The sequence below is a fragment of the Cyanistes caeruleus genome, chromosome 18 (assembly GCF_971803275.1).
Source record: "Cyanistes caeruleus chromosome 18, bCyaCae1.hap1.1, whole genome shotgun sequence".
NCBI lineage: Eukaryota > Metazoa > Chordata > Aves > Passeriformes > Paridae > Cyanistes > Cyanistes caeruleus.
Window position 1 is genome coordinate 7,010,635 of NC_141718.1, and position 17,789 is coordinate 7,028,423.

General features: G+C 40.5%; 2 protein-coding genes and 1 non-coding gene across 9 annotated transcripts in view; 1 reads left to right on the top strand and 2 right to left on the bottom strand.

Moving 5' to 3' along the window:
* The window catches only part of TRMT2A (tRNA methyltransferase 2A), a 41,789-nt gene that overhangs the window by 21,578 nt on the left and 2,422 nt on the right, over window positions 1-17,789 (top strand). The window contains exons 1-12 of one of the 4 annotated variants that reach the window (XM_086856207.1): window positions 9,981-10,078; window positions 10,897-11,545; window positions 12,247-12,355; window positions 12,992-13,173; window positions 14,023-14,137; window positions 14,392-14,507; window positions 15,060-15,171; window positions 15,642-15,764; window positions 16,055-16,130; window positions 16,639-16,755; window positions 16,974-17,070; window positions 17,396-17,777. In XM_086856207.1, the coding sequence (XP_086712333.1) occupies window positions 10,965-11,545; window positions 12,247-12,355; window positions 12,992-13,173; window positions 14,023-14,137; window positions 14,392-14,507; window positions 15,060-15,171; window positions 15,642-15,764; window positions 16,055-16,130; window positions 16,639-16,755; window positions 16,974-17,070; window positions 17,396-17,678 (1,911 nt within the window). In that variant the 5' untranslated portion in view covers window positions 9,981-10,078; window positions 10,897-10,964 and the 3' untranslated portion in view covers window positions 17,679-17,777. Of the gene's footprint in view, window positions 1-9,980; window positions 10,079-10,501; window positions 11,546-12,246; window positions 12,356-12,991; window positions 13,174-14,022; window positions 14,138-14,391; window positions 14,508-15,059; window positions 15,172-15,641; window positions 15,765-16,054; window positions 16,131-16,638; window positions 16,756-16,973; window positions 17,071-17,395; window positions 17,778-17,789 lie in introns of those variants that run through there. The other 3 variants (XM_086856204.1, XM_086856206.1, XR_002868208.2) reach the window with 3 other exon arrangements.
* RANBP1 (RAN binding protein 1) lies at window positions 293-10,514 on the bottom strand. Of its 4 annotated transcripts, none has more exons than XM_086856214.1 (6): window positions 10,364-10,488; window positions 8,459-8,595; window positions 7,286-7,443; window positions 5,471-5,599; window positions 3,494-3,559; window positions 293-471 (listed from the first exon to the last, which is right to left on the bottom strand). In XM_086856214.1, the coding sequence occupies exons 1-6, from the start codon at window positions 10,376-10,378 to the stop codon at window positions 401-403; spliced, it is 576 nt and encodes a 191-aa protein (XP_086712340.1). In that variant the 5' UTR covers window positions 10,379-10,488; the 3' UTR covers window positions 293-400. The 4 variants fall into 4 exon arrangements, with proteins under 4 accessions (XP_086712340.1, XP_023793269.2, XP_086712339.1 ...); XM_023937501.2 differs by lacking the exon at window positions 10,364-10,488 and adding an exon at window positions 10,072-10,252; XM_086856213.1 differs by lacking the exon at window positions 293-471 and adding an exon at window positions 728-2,584 and having other exon boundaries at window positions 10,364-10,514.
* LOC111936789 (small nucleolar RNA SNORA77) lies at window positions 3,283-3,414 on the bottom strand. Its single transcript, XR_002868332.1, has one exon. It is a non-coding gene; the product is annotated as a small nucleolar RNA SNORA77 (small nucleolar RNA).

Sequence of the window (17,789 nt, forward strand, 5' to 3'; positions counted from 1 at the left end):
TCCATTCAGCTCATACAAAACCATTTGTACCACCAAGGGCTGGATCACCAAGCCTGGCTATATAGCATCTTTCTAAACCTGAAGCAAGCAGAAAAATTGTATGAATTGAAGACTTTAGCACCCAACAATGCTTTATTAACCTTGTTGTATTTTCCTTCTTTATAAAAAATGGATTATAAGTTTTTAAAAACCTTCACCTGGCAGTCTACTTTACCTGTTGGAGAGTTTAATCATTAGAATGACTTGCACAAAAAACAAGCCTTATTTCACTGATAATTTTAAAAATACTTACTGCTTTTTAATGTGTAGAACAGCTAAAGTGACTAGAACATTGAATGACCATCCTTTGGTTTAGAGGACTAAAACATTCTTCAGCCAAATGTTACCCAGAGAAATTATTTTACTGAGTGGTCTCTTTTAACTTTGCTCTTTGAGACTGCAGACTTGCAAGGATGGTTGCAATCCATGAACCTGAACAGGAATGGAAATGTCTTGGAGTCATTTAAGGATTCTGAAGTAAGAGGAGAAGAAGAGAGGGCAATGACATTAAACAGGAGTCATCAAAAACTAATATTAAGACAAATTAAGGTGTTCAGGTGCTGTCCCCCCCTTCTGTACAATGTTTGAAAGTGAAATGCAACTCGCCCATTTTGCTGCCTTCATCACTTTGCCCCTGCAGACCAAAAATGCATTCCCAGTAAGAGTTCTCAAAATAAAAAGCAAATCCTTTAAATGAAAATTTAAGTTTATTTTGAAATTTTTAAGTCATTTCTATCAATTTAGACACAGTTTGACATTATCAGATCATTTACAGTGATTCATGGATAAAGATTTGGCTTTTACATTCAAATGTTAAATACTTCAAAATAGCTTTGTCATGTTATTTCCAAACCAGAAACACTAAAGAGCATTTTATTTTGCCTTTCAACCATCTTTGTTAATTAACAGACTTCTGATATCTGCTGTAGTTGAAGGGGAATGTGCAAAACACCAAAGGAATTATTTTGTGTGAATATAGTGAGTACCTTAATTACAGTTCCAGATTTAAGACTTGTTCACTGTAGCATCAAAAGGCAGTGCTAAGAAGAAAGACTTGATTTATTTTTAAAAAATATATTTTTCTCAGGTAGAGGGCAGAACCTGAGTTAAAAGCCTCTTTATGAAAACAAAAAGGTCTTGCTATCCCATGTTAACATCATTCAGTCTTACAGTTTAGCAAGTTTTGTCCAGTTTTCATAATTATTTTCGTAACTATTATAAAAATTTCATCTTTATCCTTACACAATCCTTGTATTGGTCTTTAACAACAAAATTCAATTTATCTATCAGACTTAATTGTGTTGATTTTATTGCTTACTATGGTTTTTTTCTTACTCTCTACCACTAATTTGAAACTGGATAAACAGAAAACATTTGCAGGGAAGAGATTTGACCAATTTGCCCATTCTGGCAAGGACGGTGTCCCTCGGGCATGTGCACTACAATTAACTGTTCCAAAGTGAATTCCAGCCTGCTGCTCTCCAAGAGGGACAGCCTCCCTACCAAACATCTGAGAAGTTCAAAACTCCTCCAGTTTGTAAAAAAACACAAGCTCCAAAGCCCTGGGAAAAAAGGCAAAGGGAATCTCAGGAAGGTACTCAAACAGCTCGGATTCCTTTGCACACACCTCAGTGTAACAGGCTGCTGCTGCTGCTGCCTTCAGTCAGCAAGCAGCACCATGGAAGATCTGGGACAACAGGAGGAACTTTCTGCTAGAATCAAGCCTTTGTACTATTAACAAATTTGGGGAGGGGGGGAAGCACAGATTTTGTTTTGTGAGAGGAAAATGCTTCTCAAATCTGACATAATAAATTTTGTCCCCCATCTTTATTTTCACTGTCTGATGGATCAGCAGCAGCAGCATGCCAGGAATGCTCTAATTGTCTGATTCCAGAAGTCTGCTGCATTTCAAGAAGCACAGGCACATTCCCTGGTCAGGTACACACAGCAGCAGGTGTGAAAGGTCTGTTAGATTACAGTTTAGAAGCCATATAAGAAACACAAATGCAATCCTAATCTTCCCTCCTGACAAAATCTGTTAACCTACTTAATCCACAGGAATGATGATATGTAGCTCAACTAAACAAGTGTATTCATAAACCTTTACAGTATACAGAAAACTCAGTTCTGTCCCCTGATGCTGTTTTCAAGTTTGTTTTATTCACTCTTTTGGATGACTATAAATAAGTGTTTCCACTATGGAAAAGAATGTTAGCACAGTACATTTTCATGACAGGGGAATGAATTTTTCTGAAGACACCTTCCAAAGGGCAAAAGCTTAGAAAAAAACAATGTGAATGTTAATTCAGTTCCATATAAAGTCCCTTGTAAAAATGAAAAAAAAAAAAACCTAAAAAAAAAAAAAAACCCTAAAAAAAAAAGAAAAGTGTAAAGGAAAAACTGCAAGGCCCAGGATGATTTTATTGCTTTTCTTCAGTTTTTTCCTTGGTCTCTTTCTTCTCAGATTCTCTGCTCTCTTCCTTTACAGAAAGCTCTTCTAGTTTTTCAGCAACTTTATCAGCACTATCATTTTTGTCTGTGCCTGCTGAAAGATCGGTTAGGAAAAGTATTACTTACAGGCAGTAATGGATTTTCCTGTTAGAAAGAGTAAAGAAGTAGAGGGTGAAGGGGGTGGGGAGATATTCTTCACTGACCACTGGAGTGACTCATTCCATTTCTGTTCCTCTGGAAATAACTTCAGATATCAGAATTCAAGAAACATCACTTGTATACGTTAATCGCTACACGAGGGCTTAATCACAAGGACTGAGGACTGTGTAACATCTGGCCAGCTGTGCTGCTACCAATAAAGTATCCAGAGAAGTACTTAGCTTCTTGTCATCTTAACCAAAAAAAGCAAAGTCAAGTTCCCCAGTTTGAAATTGGGGCAAGGGAATTCCTATGACTGGAAAATTCCAATCTAAATATCTTGAAGAATGCTGACTGCAGAGCACTGGTAGTCTGTACTTAAGAAAGATAAAAATGTTTATTTTATTTACATGGTGAGATACCTTATCATAGAGGCAGCTCTAAAGGGAGGTGCAATAATCTATTAGAGACTTGTGAACAACCTCACACAGACTAATAACTGTAAAAAACATTAAATATTGTACTTGCATGATTATACATTTGCGAAATTTGGGAAAGGGACCTGGAAGGGAGAAAGAGCACTGTGATTGCAGTGTTCACAGTTCATTTGTTTACTATAAGCCATAAATATTTCCTTGGCAGCCTTTCCAAAGCAGCCATGTCCCAACAGCAACTGTAACAGCCTTCCACAGGAAAGAAGGCCATCGTCACTCCTGTGAGCTCTTACTCTCGCAGACAGAAAAGCACCTGAACTGAAGGCTGCAGTTCAGCACAGAGTGAGTCTGCTGGAACACAACACACCAGGGTACTGTAACCACTCACACAGCTCAGAAATGTGGCAGCAAGTACACTGAGACTACCTTACCTTTCTTTGCTGTCTTGCCTACTTCATTCCTGCATTCTTCAAATTTTGCCTTGAATTTCTGTGCATCTGTTTCAGTGAAGATAAAATATTTTTTCATTACTTTTCCCATCTCACAACATTGAATACTGCTAATCTTGAAGAAAGATACCCCAGGAGAAGCTTTGTGTAAACAAAATTTGTAGGGACTTATGAAGTAATCTAGTAAATCATACAAGATGCAAAATTCTTCAATCACATCTTTGTGCAAAAGCAATTCATCTTCTTCAGCAAGTTTACTGAAGCAGCTTATTTTGCAAAATATTCAAAATGTAATGCCAGCAGGAGCTGTTTTGTAGTTATTGCAACTCCCAGCTGTCTGTAGCCTAAAGGAATAGGAATATGATGTCAGAGACTGCTAATAGAACTATCTGTATGCAAAAGACAGAATTAGCTTTGAACTGCTATTTTTGCCAGCTGTGTTATACCCTAAGAGTTTTCCACAACCTGACCACAACTGGGGGCTCTTAGCATCAGCAAAGGAAGATAATGCCTGTTTTACCAGTACAGCATTCAGACTCTGTACCTCATTGTAACCAGTGAGGGTTATTCCTCACTGCAAGAGCCAACAACGCATAATCTTCATTACCTTTGGTCTAAGCCACCGCTCAATTCAACAACCATTCCAAGCAGCTGATCAAATTTCAATAATGTCTCTACACAAGTAATAAAAGCAACAAGGGATTGGGCAAGGATCTTCCTGACACCAGAATAACCAAGGTGATACGAGCCTGGTATCCCAGGCTGGTCTGGCTGACCACAGGAGGTCACTGTTGGCCCACAGGAATTCTGAAGGCACTTTGTAACTAGTCCAGGAAGTGTTTGTATCAATTCCTTTCCAAGCATCTCAAACAGCAGAGACACCCCAAGGTCAAACTTATGTCTGTTCACCTGTCAGTTGCTTAGTCAGTACTGCAAAGGGCGAACAGGAAAAAAGGCCTACTCCCTCAAGACAGACCATTCAGTAAGCTGAACAGCTTCTACCAGAAAGAGGGGAAGACTTCAGAGATGAGCAAGTAGTTACCCTTTCATTTTCTACTTGATCATGAAGCAAGCACTAGTCAGGAGGTTTATTTGGCTAAACAAAATAACACTGGAGACTGAAGGCAAAGGAGAAAGGCAAGATATACCAAGTTCTTTCCTGATGTAGCCAAATCCATTAAGTTTTAAAATATATAACCACCTTAAGATCCATCTAGTATGTAATGAGAAAAGGAGGCTAACATACTAAACTTGTTTGGCAAATTGTAAAGCAAAGAATGCAACACTTTTTTATTTTGCTTCTTTTAAAAAAACCCAAAAACAAACCAACAACAAAACAAAACATCATAAACCTCCTCTGCCTCCAAACACTTCTTTCATGTAATCCTAGTTGATCCACTACTAGAGTTACTTTCCTGGTAGTCGGTGTAGTCACCTACAAAATTCACTGACATGATGGGTATGACTGGAATTTTGCACTGAGGGTTCCATTTAGTCAAAACAAAGAAGAAACTACATACTTCATTAAAAAAAGAAAAACCAACCCAGATGTTCTCCTAATGCAGACAGACCAGAAGTATCAGATCAGGATTTCCTTGTTTCTAATGCAAAAATCTAATCCTAACTACAACTGAGCACCAGAATTACATGAAAGTGAGCTGCAAGTGAGTCTCTTAACTGCCTTTAGTTTTATTCTAATTGGCATTGCACTTACATGAAATGGCTTAGGTTAAAAAAGTGCCTAGGACAGAAACTGTACAAATATTACTGCAGATCTAATTACTACACTGTTTGTAAACAGATATGGTTACATGATTAACAGACTTCTCTCAGATAAAGAATTAATTAGCTAACACTATCATGCAGGGGTACATCTCCAATAATGGCTTAGAGCAGCATTTATACAAGCAGAGAAACCACAGTTTACAACCAGTATAAGTTCAGTGCCAGTCCACTCACTCTCTGCGTTTAGAAATCGGATTGCCAGAAGTTCAGGCTTGGGGCTCTCATCTGCAAAGTCAGCATGTGTGTTCCAGACCCATGCCCTGTCGCTTCCAGCATTAGGCTTCAGCTCCATTAAGGGTGTGACTGAAAGGAAAGCATTAAAAGATGTACAGAGCACAACAGCAAATGCTTTCCACACCAGCCTCCATAAATCTCAGTGACAACAGGCTGCAGTGCTTACATAAAGCACTTGACACAGAATTACTTCAGGATAAATACAAGACAGTGGTGTTCATATATACTTTTCCTTACATTGTCAAATAAAATCATGCAAGGCCATTACTGTGTGAGAGGATGCTGGATTCACTATTGTTAGGAAAAAGAGATAGATTCAATTTTTGCTTAAAACAGATAACTGTGATACTAAGAGATGCAGTCACTGAGAACAGCTCTGAAGTACAGACAAATTATTCAGGAGGAAAAGGCATCCAGACAAACACTCATTCTTCTTCTGCACACCAAAACTACTTCCAATATTAATTTTAAAAAGCATTATTCCTTCAATTAGTCATCAAGTTAATTACCTTTCCCATCAGTTTAAAGCTGTACTACAAGACAATACAGAATTCTGCAGTGCCGCAAAGTGTAAACAGCATCTTTTCCATCTGTTTGTTCCCTCCCAGTATATGGGGCCCTGTCTCTCCAAGACACTACAATTACCTCACCCGACGGACTGGAGAAGTTAAAATGTTACTTCCCACAGTACCTTAAGACTTGTTACATTACAGACATGCAAAGTTTAAGCAGGGCTTTTTTTCTCCTTTGGCCCTGTCTAGTTCAGGAGAAATCTGAAGAGTCCCTTCCCTGCATTTTTAACATCTAGAGATCAAAATACATTTTGCTCCATTTAATGCTTTGCAAAAACAAAGAGAGTTCTTTTGTCTGACTGTGAGTCAGCATAAATTCAATAAACAAATCTATATGGAGAGCATCTTTTTCAGGAAAAAAAACCTAAACAACTTTTGACATGAATACTATAAATTCATCGATTCTGTTTTTCTATGTGCAACAATTATTTCCCTAAACAAAAGGTTTATTCCTCCTGGTAAGCAGCATTATTGAGGTTTGCATTAAGCTACTTCTTATTTCAAGTTATATAAATGTAGTTTAACTCCACAGAACACTACAGATTCCTCATATAAATATCTGAATATCACCAAAGCAAGCAAAGTATTACCCAATTGGTCTACTTGTTGCAAGTTGTGCTGACTTTCAAGTCTGTCTTGCTCTTTCATGTTTTTTTTTTAATTCAAAGAGGATTCTTTTTTTAATGACTCAGCCCAATATAACATGTTCATTTCAGTTTATTTCACAAGCAGAGAAAGGCAGACTCAGATTTTTAGCACCTCAGTCTCTTGTTTTCTGATAGTTAAGGATCGGTTTTGGAAATTCTAACATTTAGCTCAAAGTAGTAAATTATTACATCATGGTTTTACAAGAGCAAGCCAGCATATATTAAATTCTTATTCCAAACAGTATTAAGGCTTACATGTTCTACACTGGATTAATCATTAAAATCACACACACACACACTGGAAGTAATCATATAATGCCTGTCTATCACAGCTGAATTTTAAAGTGACTTTAGTTAGTCTTACAGCACTATTAGACTCTGAAGGAAAAAACCTCCAGCTTCCTTCCATTAATACAATTAACCCCCCATGTTTTTTGATGCCTGTATGCCTTGTATGAAGAGCAAGAGACAACCATACTAAAATTCTACCATCTTATTTTTTAAATCAAGAATAAGTTTAGCAATGTATAACATACTGTAATGGTTTGCACAGATTTTTAGGGTTTTATCCCTCCGCATGAGGAGGCGAATTGTTCCCTTCTCCTTGTGTTTCAAGAGTTTCACATCACCAGTTCCTCGTTCTTTCCATTCTGGAAGGTCATTCTCAGATGCAAACCGGAAGAGCTTTGCTCGCCTTGGAGAACAGAAAATTTAATTAGCCTGCATGTACTAAAACATTTATTAAAACACCACACCTGACCGAACAGCTCAGTTCTTTATAAAAGACACACACAATAAGAAAACAATTTCTTTAATAAGATCCCCTGTTCTACTTCAATATACACATTCAGAAACTGATATAATAAATCCAAATCTTAAATATTAGGAATTATGTAATAACTGTACTAAAATTCAACAGGTTCTGGATACTCTTAGGGGATGATGAACATATTCGGTGTAGGTAACCTTTTAAATTCACATAGCTAATTAACAGGTTTTGCTATAGCCAGAGTTCATCTCACTACCTGTTAGAAACTGACCATCACTTTAGTTATTATCAGAATCTGTACAAGGAGAACTCAGATCTCTCTTCCAGATGAGCAATACCATTCTGTTATTAAGTAAAAGCAGAATTTTTTAAACCTATTTAAAGCAAGCACATCAGGGATCAAATTCAAAATGCTCTTAAGCCTTTAGACTACATTTTTCTTCAGGCAGATCAAACCATCCTGATCTGACAATAAGCATAATCTAAGGATGAACTGTGTTGAAGACAACGTACAGGAACTGCCACAAATGCCCCAATAGTGTACTGCAGCTGTTGCTTTTGTTATTTCAGTACCTTGTACATTACTCTTCACCAGGGATGCATGGCAGCAACACCACGTACATCTCATTCCCCTCCTCCCAAGACACTCGCTTCACATTCACACATGATTACAATTTCAAAAATCATTACCTAAGTTGTTGTCTTTTATCCAAACAATCCTAAAGCCAGATTTGCAGTATCAGCTCCCTTCTATGGTTCCAGAATCCATTTTCTTGGGGAAACATCAATCACTCCCCACTCAATGTCTGCCACCACCGTGCAGACCAAGGCAGATTACCCCTTCATACAGAGATTGCTGCAAGTTATGCAGCTTTTAATAAACACTGTCAAGTTTAAGCCTAATGAACATTCAGATAAGAGTGAGAAATATTCTACTCACATCTTAAAGAGTTCTTCCTCATCCTCTTCCAGAGTTTTTATTTCTTGCTCTGGAAGAGAAACTATGGGCTCAAACTGAGGATCGTGGTTAGAATCATCTGCATTTTCAGTAGAAGTATCATGCTCCTCATGTGCTTCCTGAGGAGAAAAAAAGATAACACAAACTTGCTATGTACCCAAACCCTGAAGCACTCACATCTGTGTTTAAAACATTTATGACTTATCAGCAAATAGATCTTAGTAACTGAAATATCCCAAACAGTAGAGAAATATGATTATATCTGAAAACAAATGACTTTCAAGTCAATGTGCAGTTACACTAAGAAACAAAAAGAAGCTCATGCAGTGCTAGGTGTTTTAATCCTACCACTTACGACTTGTGCAGAGGCTTGGCCTTGGGAGTAATAGCTCTTGGTTATGGAAAAGTAATTTCTTCTTTTAAAAGTAATTAACTTTTCCTCCATAATGTGTTTTATGCTACTAAACCCCTTCTACTTCTTAATGCCTAATAACCTATTGTCAATAGGAAAATTAGAAAAAAAATCCACACAACATCCACCTAATCCATCTTACGGGACACACTACATCCTGAGTTTATCATTCTGTCTTATGTATTAGAATCACCCCCAACCAACACACTCAAAGATATTTTGAGGCACAGCTGTAACACTCATGGAATAATTTAGGTTTCTTGCTTTAAGACTCCTCAAGGAACATTAAATTACAGGTAAATAGCCAAAATAATACTTCCTATTTAAGTTGTTTAGGAACCTGCCAGAGCATTCATTAAGCTAAAGACTGTTTTTTAGTATGTGACTAGTAAGTAAATGATAAGCATCTCTAGTACTTCATACATACGGACTGCTAAGAAGCACTCAGCACACAAGCCTAGAAGGGAGATTCATATGCAAGTTTAACAAAGCCACACAACAGCTATCTCAGGTCAAGGAAACTGATTTGTGTTTGGGTTATGTTTTTTTGTTGCTTGAGTAACAGAAAGGAAAAACAGTCTTCACATAGATGACATTTAAATCGTATTTTTACTTTACAAATGGAAGAGTCCACTCTTACAGGCTCTATTCACAATGTCCTTTACAGAGAAGGTATACACCATGTATGCATAAAGCAACAGAAATAAAGCAGCCTATTTTTACTAAATAGTAAACAAAAGAAAAAAGAGGGGGCGAGGGAAAAATAGGTAAAAAATGGTGCAAAATAAAATCCAATTGTATCAACAATGTTACACAAGCTATTGCCAGTTTTATGTCCCCAGCGTTCCAGCATGAAAAAAAAAAAAAAGCGAGAAAGGAGTTACTTCACATCTGTTTCTAAAAAACAGGAAAAGAAACGTTAGCCAAAGTTTTATACATTGTATCCATGTGTGTAAGTAGCACATCCCGCATGGTAATTCATCATGCGTTCTGCGCCTGAGCAAGTCATTACACAGACCACGAGAAAGGCACAATTCATGTGCGAGAACGTGGATCCCGTTATCACGATACGATCCCGCATTGCCGCGATATAAAGCACGTGGGAACTGCTGCGGTACGAGGGGTCCGGCCAGCGGGCCGGGGCGGGAAGAGAAGAAAGGAAGGAAACGGGGAGAAGGACTACCCCAAAGGTCCCGGTTTTCTCTGGCTTCCTCATGGCGGGGAACAGCCAAGGCGGGTGGAGGGGCCGGCCCCAGCGGCCACACGTGCCCGGAGTGGCCGCAAACTTCCAACCCCGCGGGCGCGGCCGCTCCAGCCCCCAGCAAGGCCCAGCGTCCGTCCCCCCCATCCCCCCCGGCCCTACCCGACCCGGGCTCCCCCCGCGTGGCCCCACCTGTTTCCGTTACTCTCCCACCCCGGCCCTCGCTGCCGCGCTCTCCCCCCCGCGGTTCCGCGCGCCCGCGGCCGCCCCTCACCGCGGTGTCCGCCATGGGCCCGATCGCCGCGCTTCGCTCGCCGCTTCCTGCCGCGCGCCCCGCCCGCCTCTACCTCATTCCCGCAGCCCGCGCCGCGCCGCCGCAAGGCTCCATGGGAAGCGCCCGCTCCCCCCCCCCGCCCCGCGTCCGCGCCCCGCCTCCGGCGCGGCCGGAGCACCGCCCGCCCCGGCCCCGCCACATCGGTCCCCCCACGGGTCCCCGGAACCGGCCCCGGTACCGGCCGTGTCACCGGCCCCCGGTACCGACCGCCGGCTCGGCCCCTCCCGCCCCCCGAGAAGCGTTTTTGTTGTCCCGTTTCCCAGGCGCTTTTCCCATCACCCCCCGCGCCATGGCAGCGGCATCCCGCGTCCCGGCCCAAGATGGCGCACGCGTGAGGGAGGGGGTGATGTATGAGCTGCTGTTTATAATGTGTTTAAGGGCCGCAGGTGCTCTCGGGGGCGAGGAGCGGCAGCGCTGAGGAGCAGCGCTTAAAAAACAGCCAAGTGATTTCTCTGCCGTCATTCTCCCCGCAGCGGCCCGTCCGTGAGGCTACGGCCCCGCCCCGGGAGGTGTGCGGGGTGGCGGAGGGGCTGGCGGGACCATGGCGGAGGAAGGTGAGCGCTGCGACCCCGACCGCGACACGGCTCCCGTGGCGGAGGCTGGAGATGGGGCTGAGCCGGACAGCCAGGCCGGGGAAGACCTCGCGGATAGCCCCGACGTGTACAGATACATTAAGGGAGACTTGTTCACCTCCGAGATCTATAAAGTAGAGATACAGAACCTGCCCAAATACATTGGGTTTAACGATGTGAAAAAGTTCCTTGCCAAGTACGGGCTCAATCCTCACAAGATAAAACTTTTCGGAAAGCAGACGTTCGCTTTCGTGACGTTCAAGAGCGAGGAGGAGCGGGACAAGGCCATGCGGGTGCTGCACGGCGCGCTCTGGAAGAGCCGCCACCTCAGCGTGCGCCTGGCCAAGCCCAAAGCCGACCCCATCGCCAAGAAGAGGAAGCAAGAGGAGGATTCGGAGCAGGGAGAGGCGAAGCGTCCGGCTCCCTGCGGAGAGGAGCCTCTGAGTAAGCGGATCGCGGATGTGGTGACCCCGCTGTGGAACGTGCCCTACGAGGAGCAGCTGGCCCAGAAGAAGCAGGAGTGCGAACAAGTGCTGCAGAAGTTAACAAAGTAATTCCTGTTTGTAACGTAATGTGTACGAGACTTGGCCTTGTGATGGGATATAGCTAAATTGACATCAATTGATACCTCTAAACTGAAGTGAGTTAGAGGTAGGTCAAAACTCGGTCCCCTGTCAAAGTAATTACAAGATGATCTGTGATGCTACAGCCTAAAAGCTGTTCCATCGGACAAAACCTGCTATTGATGTTCTTGGTCACCTTCAAAAGATTGATTAATGAAGGGAGCTTGGTTTTAAAATCTCTTGTTCCAGAAGCAGAAGGATCTATGTGCCTGCAAAAAAAATGTCATTGTCACATGGTGTAAGAGAGAATCAATTTGTAGAGATGGCAATTTACTACTACGATTTTCTCTTTTAAAATCCCCTCATAATATTATGCCTGGTCTTTGGAGATCAAAGTATTACTTCTGTCTCTTGCCTTGGATAAAACTGGTGCTAATTCTCTTATGTGGGTACATTGATAAATCCAGTACATAACCATTATAACTACATTTAACCCTTACTTTTTCAGGTTACAGCTCTTATGAAGTTGGAGAGGATTTGCTTGTTAAAAAAAATCTGGAAGAAACACTCTTCCATGTGACAATCTGATTCTTTTTTTGTGCCCTATAGGAAAAAGAAGCCTTGTGCAACTCTTGAACTCAATTTTTCTAAATGCGTGCTTTACACTTTTTGTTTCTGATTTGGATAGGGAAATAGGAAATAACAACAGAACTTTATTACCGTGGTTGTTCCTGCAGAAACAGAAGTTTAATAAATTATGTTGCCCAGTGGAGGGAGTGAAAGCATCACCCTTACAGGTAATGTAATCTCAGGTAAAGTGCGGAACAGAGTTAACGAGCTGAGGGTTATGTTCATTATTTGGTCTTGAGAGGCAGTGGACAAACGGAGTATTCAACTTCATCTTATAATAAATGATGAATTTTAGATGTTGTTGCCCTTAATGTAAATACTGTGTGGAAATATTAACAGGAAGCAGAAAAATGGATAACTGGAGGGTTATGTTCATTATTTGGTCTTGAGAGGCAGTGGACAAACTGAGTATTCAACTTCATCTTATAATAAATGATGGATTTTAGATGTTGTTGCCTTTAATGTAAATACTGTGTGGAAATATTAACAGGAAGCAGAAAAATGGATAACTGGATATTATAACTTTAAAATTAATATGCTGTCCTTGTAAGCCTGTGTTGTAAGCTAATACATTCCTCAACAGAGGCAATATTTTGCTTTTTAAATAACAAGATTTACTAATACATTTTCATTATTCCTCTTAGTTCACACACATCAAAATCCATGAGTATCTTCCATATGAGCTAAATGTCCTGGGTTCATTTTCAGATGATTTTAACCACATGGGATTTGTTTCAGGAGAAACTTGGCATGTACAAATAAATGCTGTGTAAATATCTTACATAACTTTATTTTAAATCTAGACTGAATATCGCAACAAATGTGAGTTCTTGATTGGGATTGGTGTAAATCAAGAAGACAAAACTGTGGGTTGTCGTCTTGGCAAATATAAGGGTGGTACATGTGCTGTAGTGGAGCCATTTGATACTATTCACATTCCTGCTATTGCCAAAAAAGTAGTAAAAGCTTTCCAAGACTACATAAGGTGAGCATAAGTAAAATGAGTTATGCATAAAGGTTTTGATATCTTAATCAAAAATATTTATACATTTAATTAGTGTTTGTTCTGAGCTTTAAGATCTAAGATATACCAGTCTCAAATTTTAGTGATTCTGTTTCCACCTTGTGCCTGGATCATGGGAACTTTTTCCCTTGCTTCTGCTCAGCTGCTCAGAGGTGGGGACAGGTACCAGCTGAACACAGCTTTATTGCAAGCAATGGGATGTGTAAGTATGCAGTAAAAAGTGTCTGTTGCTCAGGAGCTTTTCCACTAATTGCAAAGAAGCACTCAGAAAAACACTTCTGAAAGCCATAATTAATTAACCAAGGTCCACTGCTTCCTTGGATGAGAAGAATCATCCTACAGAAAGGAATAAACCAAAAGTTGCACATTTAAGCAAGAGTACTTCTTTAGAAAATGCATTCTTTAAAAAGCAGTTAAATCCACAAAAATGGAAACCTCAGAAGGATCATGAAAATGGAAGATTTGAACTTGATATGAAGCAGAGAAGCTAATGAAAGCATTATAAAAAGTTATGTCAATCTCTGAATGAAGTGAGAAGCTGCCTCTTGCCTCTGTAATTTTGCATGTGTTAAAATGGGTAAGAGGATTTTGAGAAGGAGGGACAGATCATTTTGCTTTAGGAGATACTAAATCCATCAGTCTTTCTTAGCTGGAAGTCATTCTTTTTTTGACAAATCAATGTACCCTCTTTGTAGTCAGTGTTTTTTCCATCGCTTCGTACAGTGACCTTCTTTTGATTCAATGCACTGTTTAATGTTACACAAAAAAAAGAATTCTTTGTATAAGTAACTGATCTTCTGCAAACTGCAGGTCAACTCCTTACTCTGTGTACAGCCCCGAAACCTACGAAGGGCACTGGAAACAGCTCACGGTGCGCACCAGCCGCAACGGCCACATCATGGCAATTGCTTATTTCAATCCTCAGGTATTTCACTTGATATGTAATGAGCAGCCCAGACTCACAGCTTTAGAACTACTTAAATTTGAGTTATGAATTGTGCATACAAAAGAGAAATAGAGTAATTATTTGGTGTGGTTTACCTTGCTTCATTGCTCTAATTCTACTTAGGCTAATCTAATACATGGATATGAACAATATTCTTCTGTAAATCATACAGTAAATCATATCTTGAAGTCACTAAAACAGTTATTCTCCCTTTTTTCACATGAAAACTTTAGAAATTGAATAAAGAAGAACTAGCTGACCTGAAAATCTCTCTGGCAAAATACTTCACAGAAGGGATGGGAAAGAGTAGTGGTGTTACTTCCCTGTACTTTGTGGAGGAAGGACAAAGGTGAGGGAGTTGCCTTTGCTTTGGCATTTTGGTGGTGGCTGAATTTTTTGTGTTTGCAAATTTCATAGCATTGTTTTGTCTGCTTCATAGAAGTAGCAGCAGTTGTTACTAATTTGTTGGAGTTATTCACCTTTTCCACAAGAGACTCCTGAAATTTCCCATTCTTTGAAGTTCATTCATGCAACAAGAGTTTGAGTGGGTGAACCCACTGACCACAGCTGACTGTCAAGCTATAGAAGTGTTTACTGCAGTAGATGAATGTTTGTTAATATCAAGCAATTTCTGCCTTTCTTCCCTATTTATGTGAATTTTTCAATCTCCCCATCCTCCATAGAGCACAAGGCTCACACCATCTTCATCTAGAGATGGTGGAGGTCCTTCCACCCTGAGACATTAACGGCCAAGGAGAGCCTCCATGAGCACATGATAAATGTTACTGCTTAGGATGTAGCACTACAGTTCTTAGGATGATTACAGCTTTGGTGAAGATTGTAACAAACATGTTTGTCTTCTTTTTTTGGTTTTGTCTCCCTCTTCCTCCCCTGCCAACAGGAAATCTCCCAATCTAGAGGACTTGCCTTTGGAGCATGTGGCTGGTGATAAGTACATATATGAAGAACTCCTCGGCTTAAAATTTAGAATTTCTCCTCATGCATTTTTTCAAGTAAGGGTGATGTGAAGCTTCTCATTTAACTGGATCTGCATGAATGCTCTTGTTCCACAGCTTGACTAATGCTGTGAAACAAGATGTTCCATACCTAGAAATTTAACCTTTTATATATTTGGTGTGATTAAATAGCAGTAAATATTATGTTTGGCTGTAAAAGCACTGTAAGCTTGATGGGAGCACATGGAAGACAACTTTTTCTGTTTACTAGTTCATTATAATTTTCCTCCTGTTTAATGGCAGCCTTTTGTAGCACTGGACATGCAAAAATACAGTACAGGAGTCTTGTATTACTAATTTTTGTTTGCTTTTCCAAAACTTGTTTCTGCCCTTCCAAAACTTTAAGATGTGTTTTTAATGTATAATGGTTTGTTTTTTAGAAACAAGAAAACATGCTTTACTAAGACTCATTAAAACATATTTACTGTTTATGAAGAAGTAGATCTATTGGAAACTTAATTTCCCAGGTGAACACACAAGCTGCAGAAGTGTTGTACACTGTCATTGGGGAGTGGGCACAACTGAGCCAAGAGAGCACCGTGCTGGACATCTGTTGTGGGACAGGAACCATTGGGATTTCTTTAGCAAAGGTTGGCAATTTCTCTTCCTAGATAGAAGCTACTTTTTACCTATTTTTAACTGTGGCTACAAGGGAAGAAAGTAGTTAATGTATGTGAAATGCAACAGATTATATCTTAATTTTTAAAATTAATTTGTAATTGAATTGCCTGAAGCTCCTTTACCACATCATTATACAATCTCACCCTTGTATAGAGCAGCCTAGGTAGTAGTCGAAGTCCCTGTTAATTGCTGATGCTATGAAAAATGGTTAAATTCACACATGAGACCACAGAGGGATCTTTTTCCTTTGATTCTACAGCGAGTGAAGAAGGTAATTGGAATTGAGCTCTGCCAAGAAGCTGTTCAGGATGCCAAAGCAAACGCCCAGATTAATGGTGAGTTAAGGTGAAATGCTGAGACCTGTTTGGTAACGAGTAGTTGCACAGTCAGTTGTTCTTTACCTTATCTAAGCAGCCTGGAATTACATGTTGTTGATAGTGATCTTGTCCTGATTAAACACTTAATTGCTCTTGAAAACAAATACCTTGTTAACCTATGAGATCAATTTTCCAGTTGAACTTTTTTTTTTTTTTAAATTGAAAAGTAAAATACTTATTTCAGTGTAAAAATTAGATGAAACCACAGCTATCCCCTTAAAAAAAACCACATTAACATAGCTGTTTTTTTGCTGGGCTTTTGCTTTAGTCCAGATAATGGAAGATGCTGAAATTACTGTTGTTTAAATGATCTGAAGTTAACAGTGATTATGTAATTTACACAGATTCCAGGGTAGACTAAACAATTTAGAGTTTCTGAGGCATCAAAACTTAATATCCAAGGTGAAGAACTGCAAGCTGCTTTGACTAGACAAGCACTCTGATAACATCTTTTTTTCTCTTACAGAGTTGAATAATATTGAATTTTATTGTGGGAAGGCAGAAGATATTGTTCCTTCCCTAATGAACATTTTAGCTCCTCAGAACCTGATCACAATTGTAGATCCACCACGAGCAGGGCTGCGTAAGTTCACAAGTTAGGGCTAAAGTTGGTTCTCTTAATGGGTGCTTGGTGGGGAGCCAAAGAAAACACCATTGGGATAAATTAAGTGCAGGCTTCAGGTATCGCTTGGAGCAACATTGCAGCAGTGTTGTTCATGCTGAGTATAACCTGGCATTTTTCTGTGAGGCTCTTGCTGCACACAGAACCAGTGAACAGCTGTTGTGGTTTTGATCATCTAGATTCCAAGGTAATTCTTGCCCTTCGAAGAGCTGAACACCTGAAGAAGCTCATCTATGTCTCCTGCAATCCCAGAGCTGCAATGGGTAACTTTGTGGAGTGAGTGTTTCTTGCATTAAGTTTACTTACTAAATGTGGTAGGAAGAAAACTGGTTTTTGAGGAGGGGGACCACTGCTGGATTTTTATTTGCAAGCTGTGGTCCTGGAGGCTTACCTTTCACCAGAAACAGCTGGGAGCTGCAGCAGCTGGCTTGGAATGGTATTGCCCAATACACAAGTCATAATGGAAATATTAGGGGTGGTGAATAAACCTATTGTGGCATTGAAGCTTGGGGAAGAAAAACCTCTCTGAGAAGAGCAGCAGTGATGAGCAGTTTAAATATTAATACATTTCTTCCTGCCCTTCTTTCCCTTCCCCATCAAGCCTGTGCCGAGCCCCTTCCAACAGGGTGAAAGGAGCCTCTTTCCGGCCCGTGAGAGCCATGGCTGTGGATCTGTTCCCTCAGACCAGGCACTGTGAGTTACTGATCTTCTTCGAGAGGGTGGAACATGCTGACGGCTCTGCAGCTGCAGCACCTGCTGCCAGTGAGATCACAGCAGCACCCCGTGGCACTGAGGGTGAGGATGGCACCAGCCCAGCTGCCAGGGAGGGGAGCCAGGCAGCTGCTGGCCATGGGGACTGCAGTCCAAGAGAGGGATCACCTTAACTCCTGAGAGACTTGGCAGAAACTACTTTTCCTTTTTAACTGCGTCAGTAGCATCTCTTCTGTAACGTGCAGGTAATAAATCTCTGTACAACAGAGTAATTGCAAGGCTTC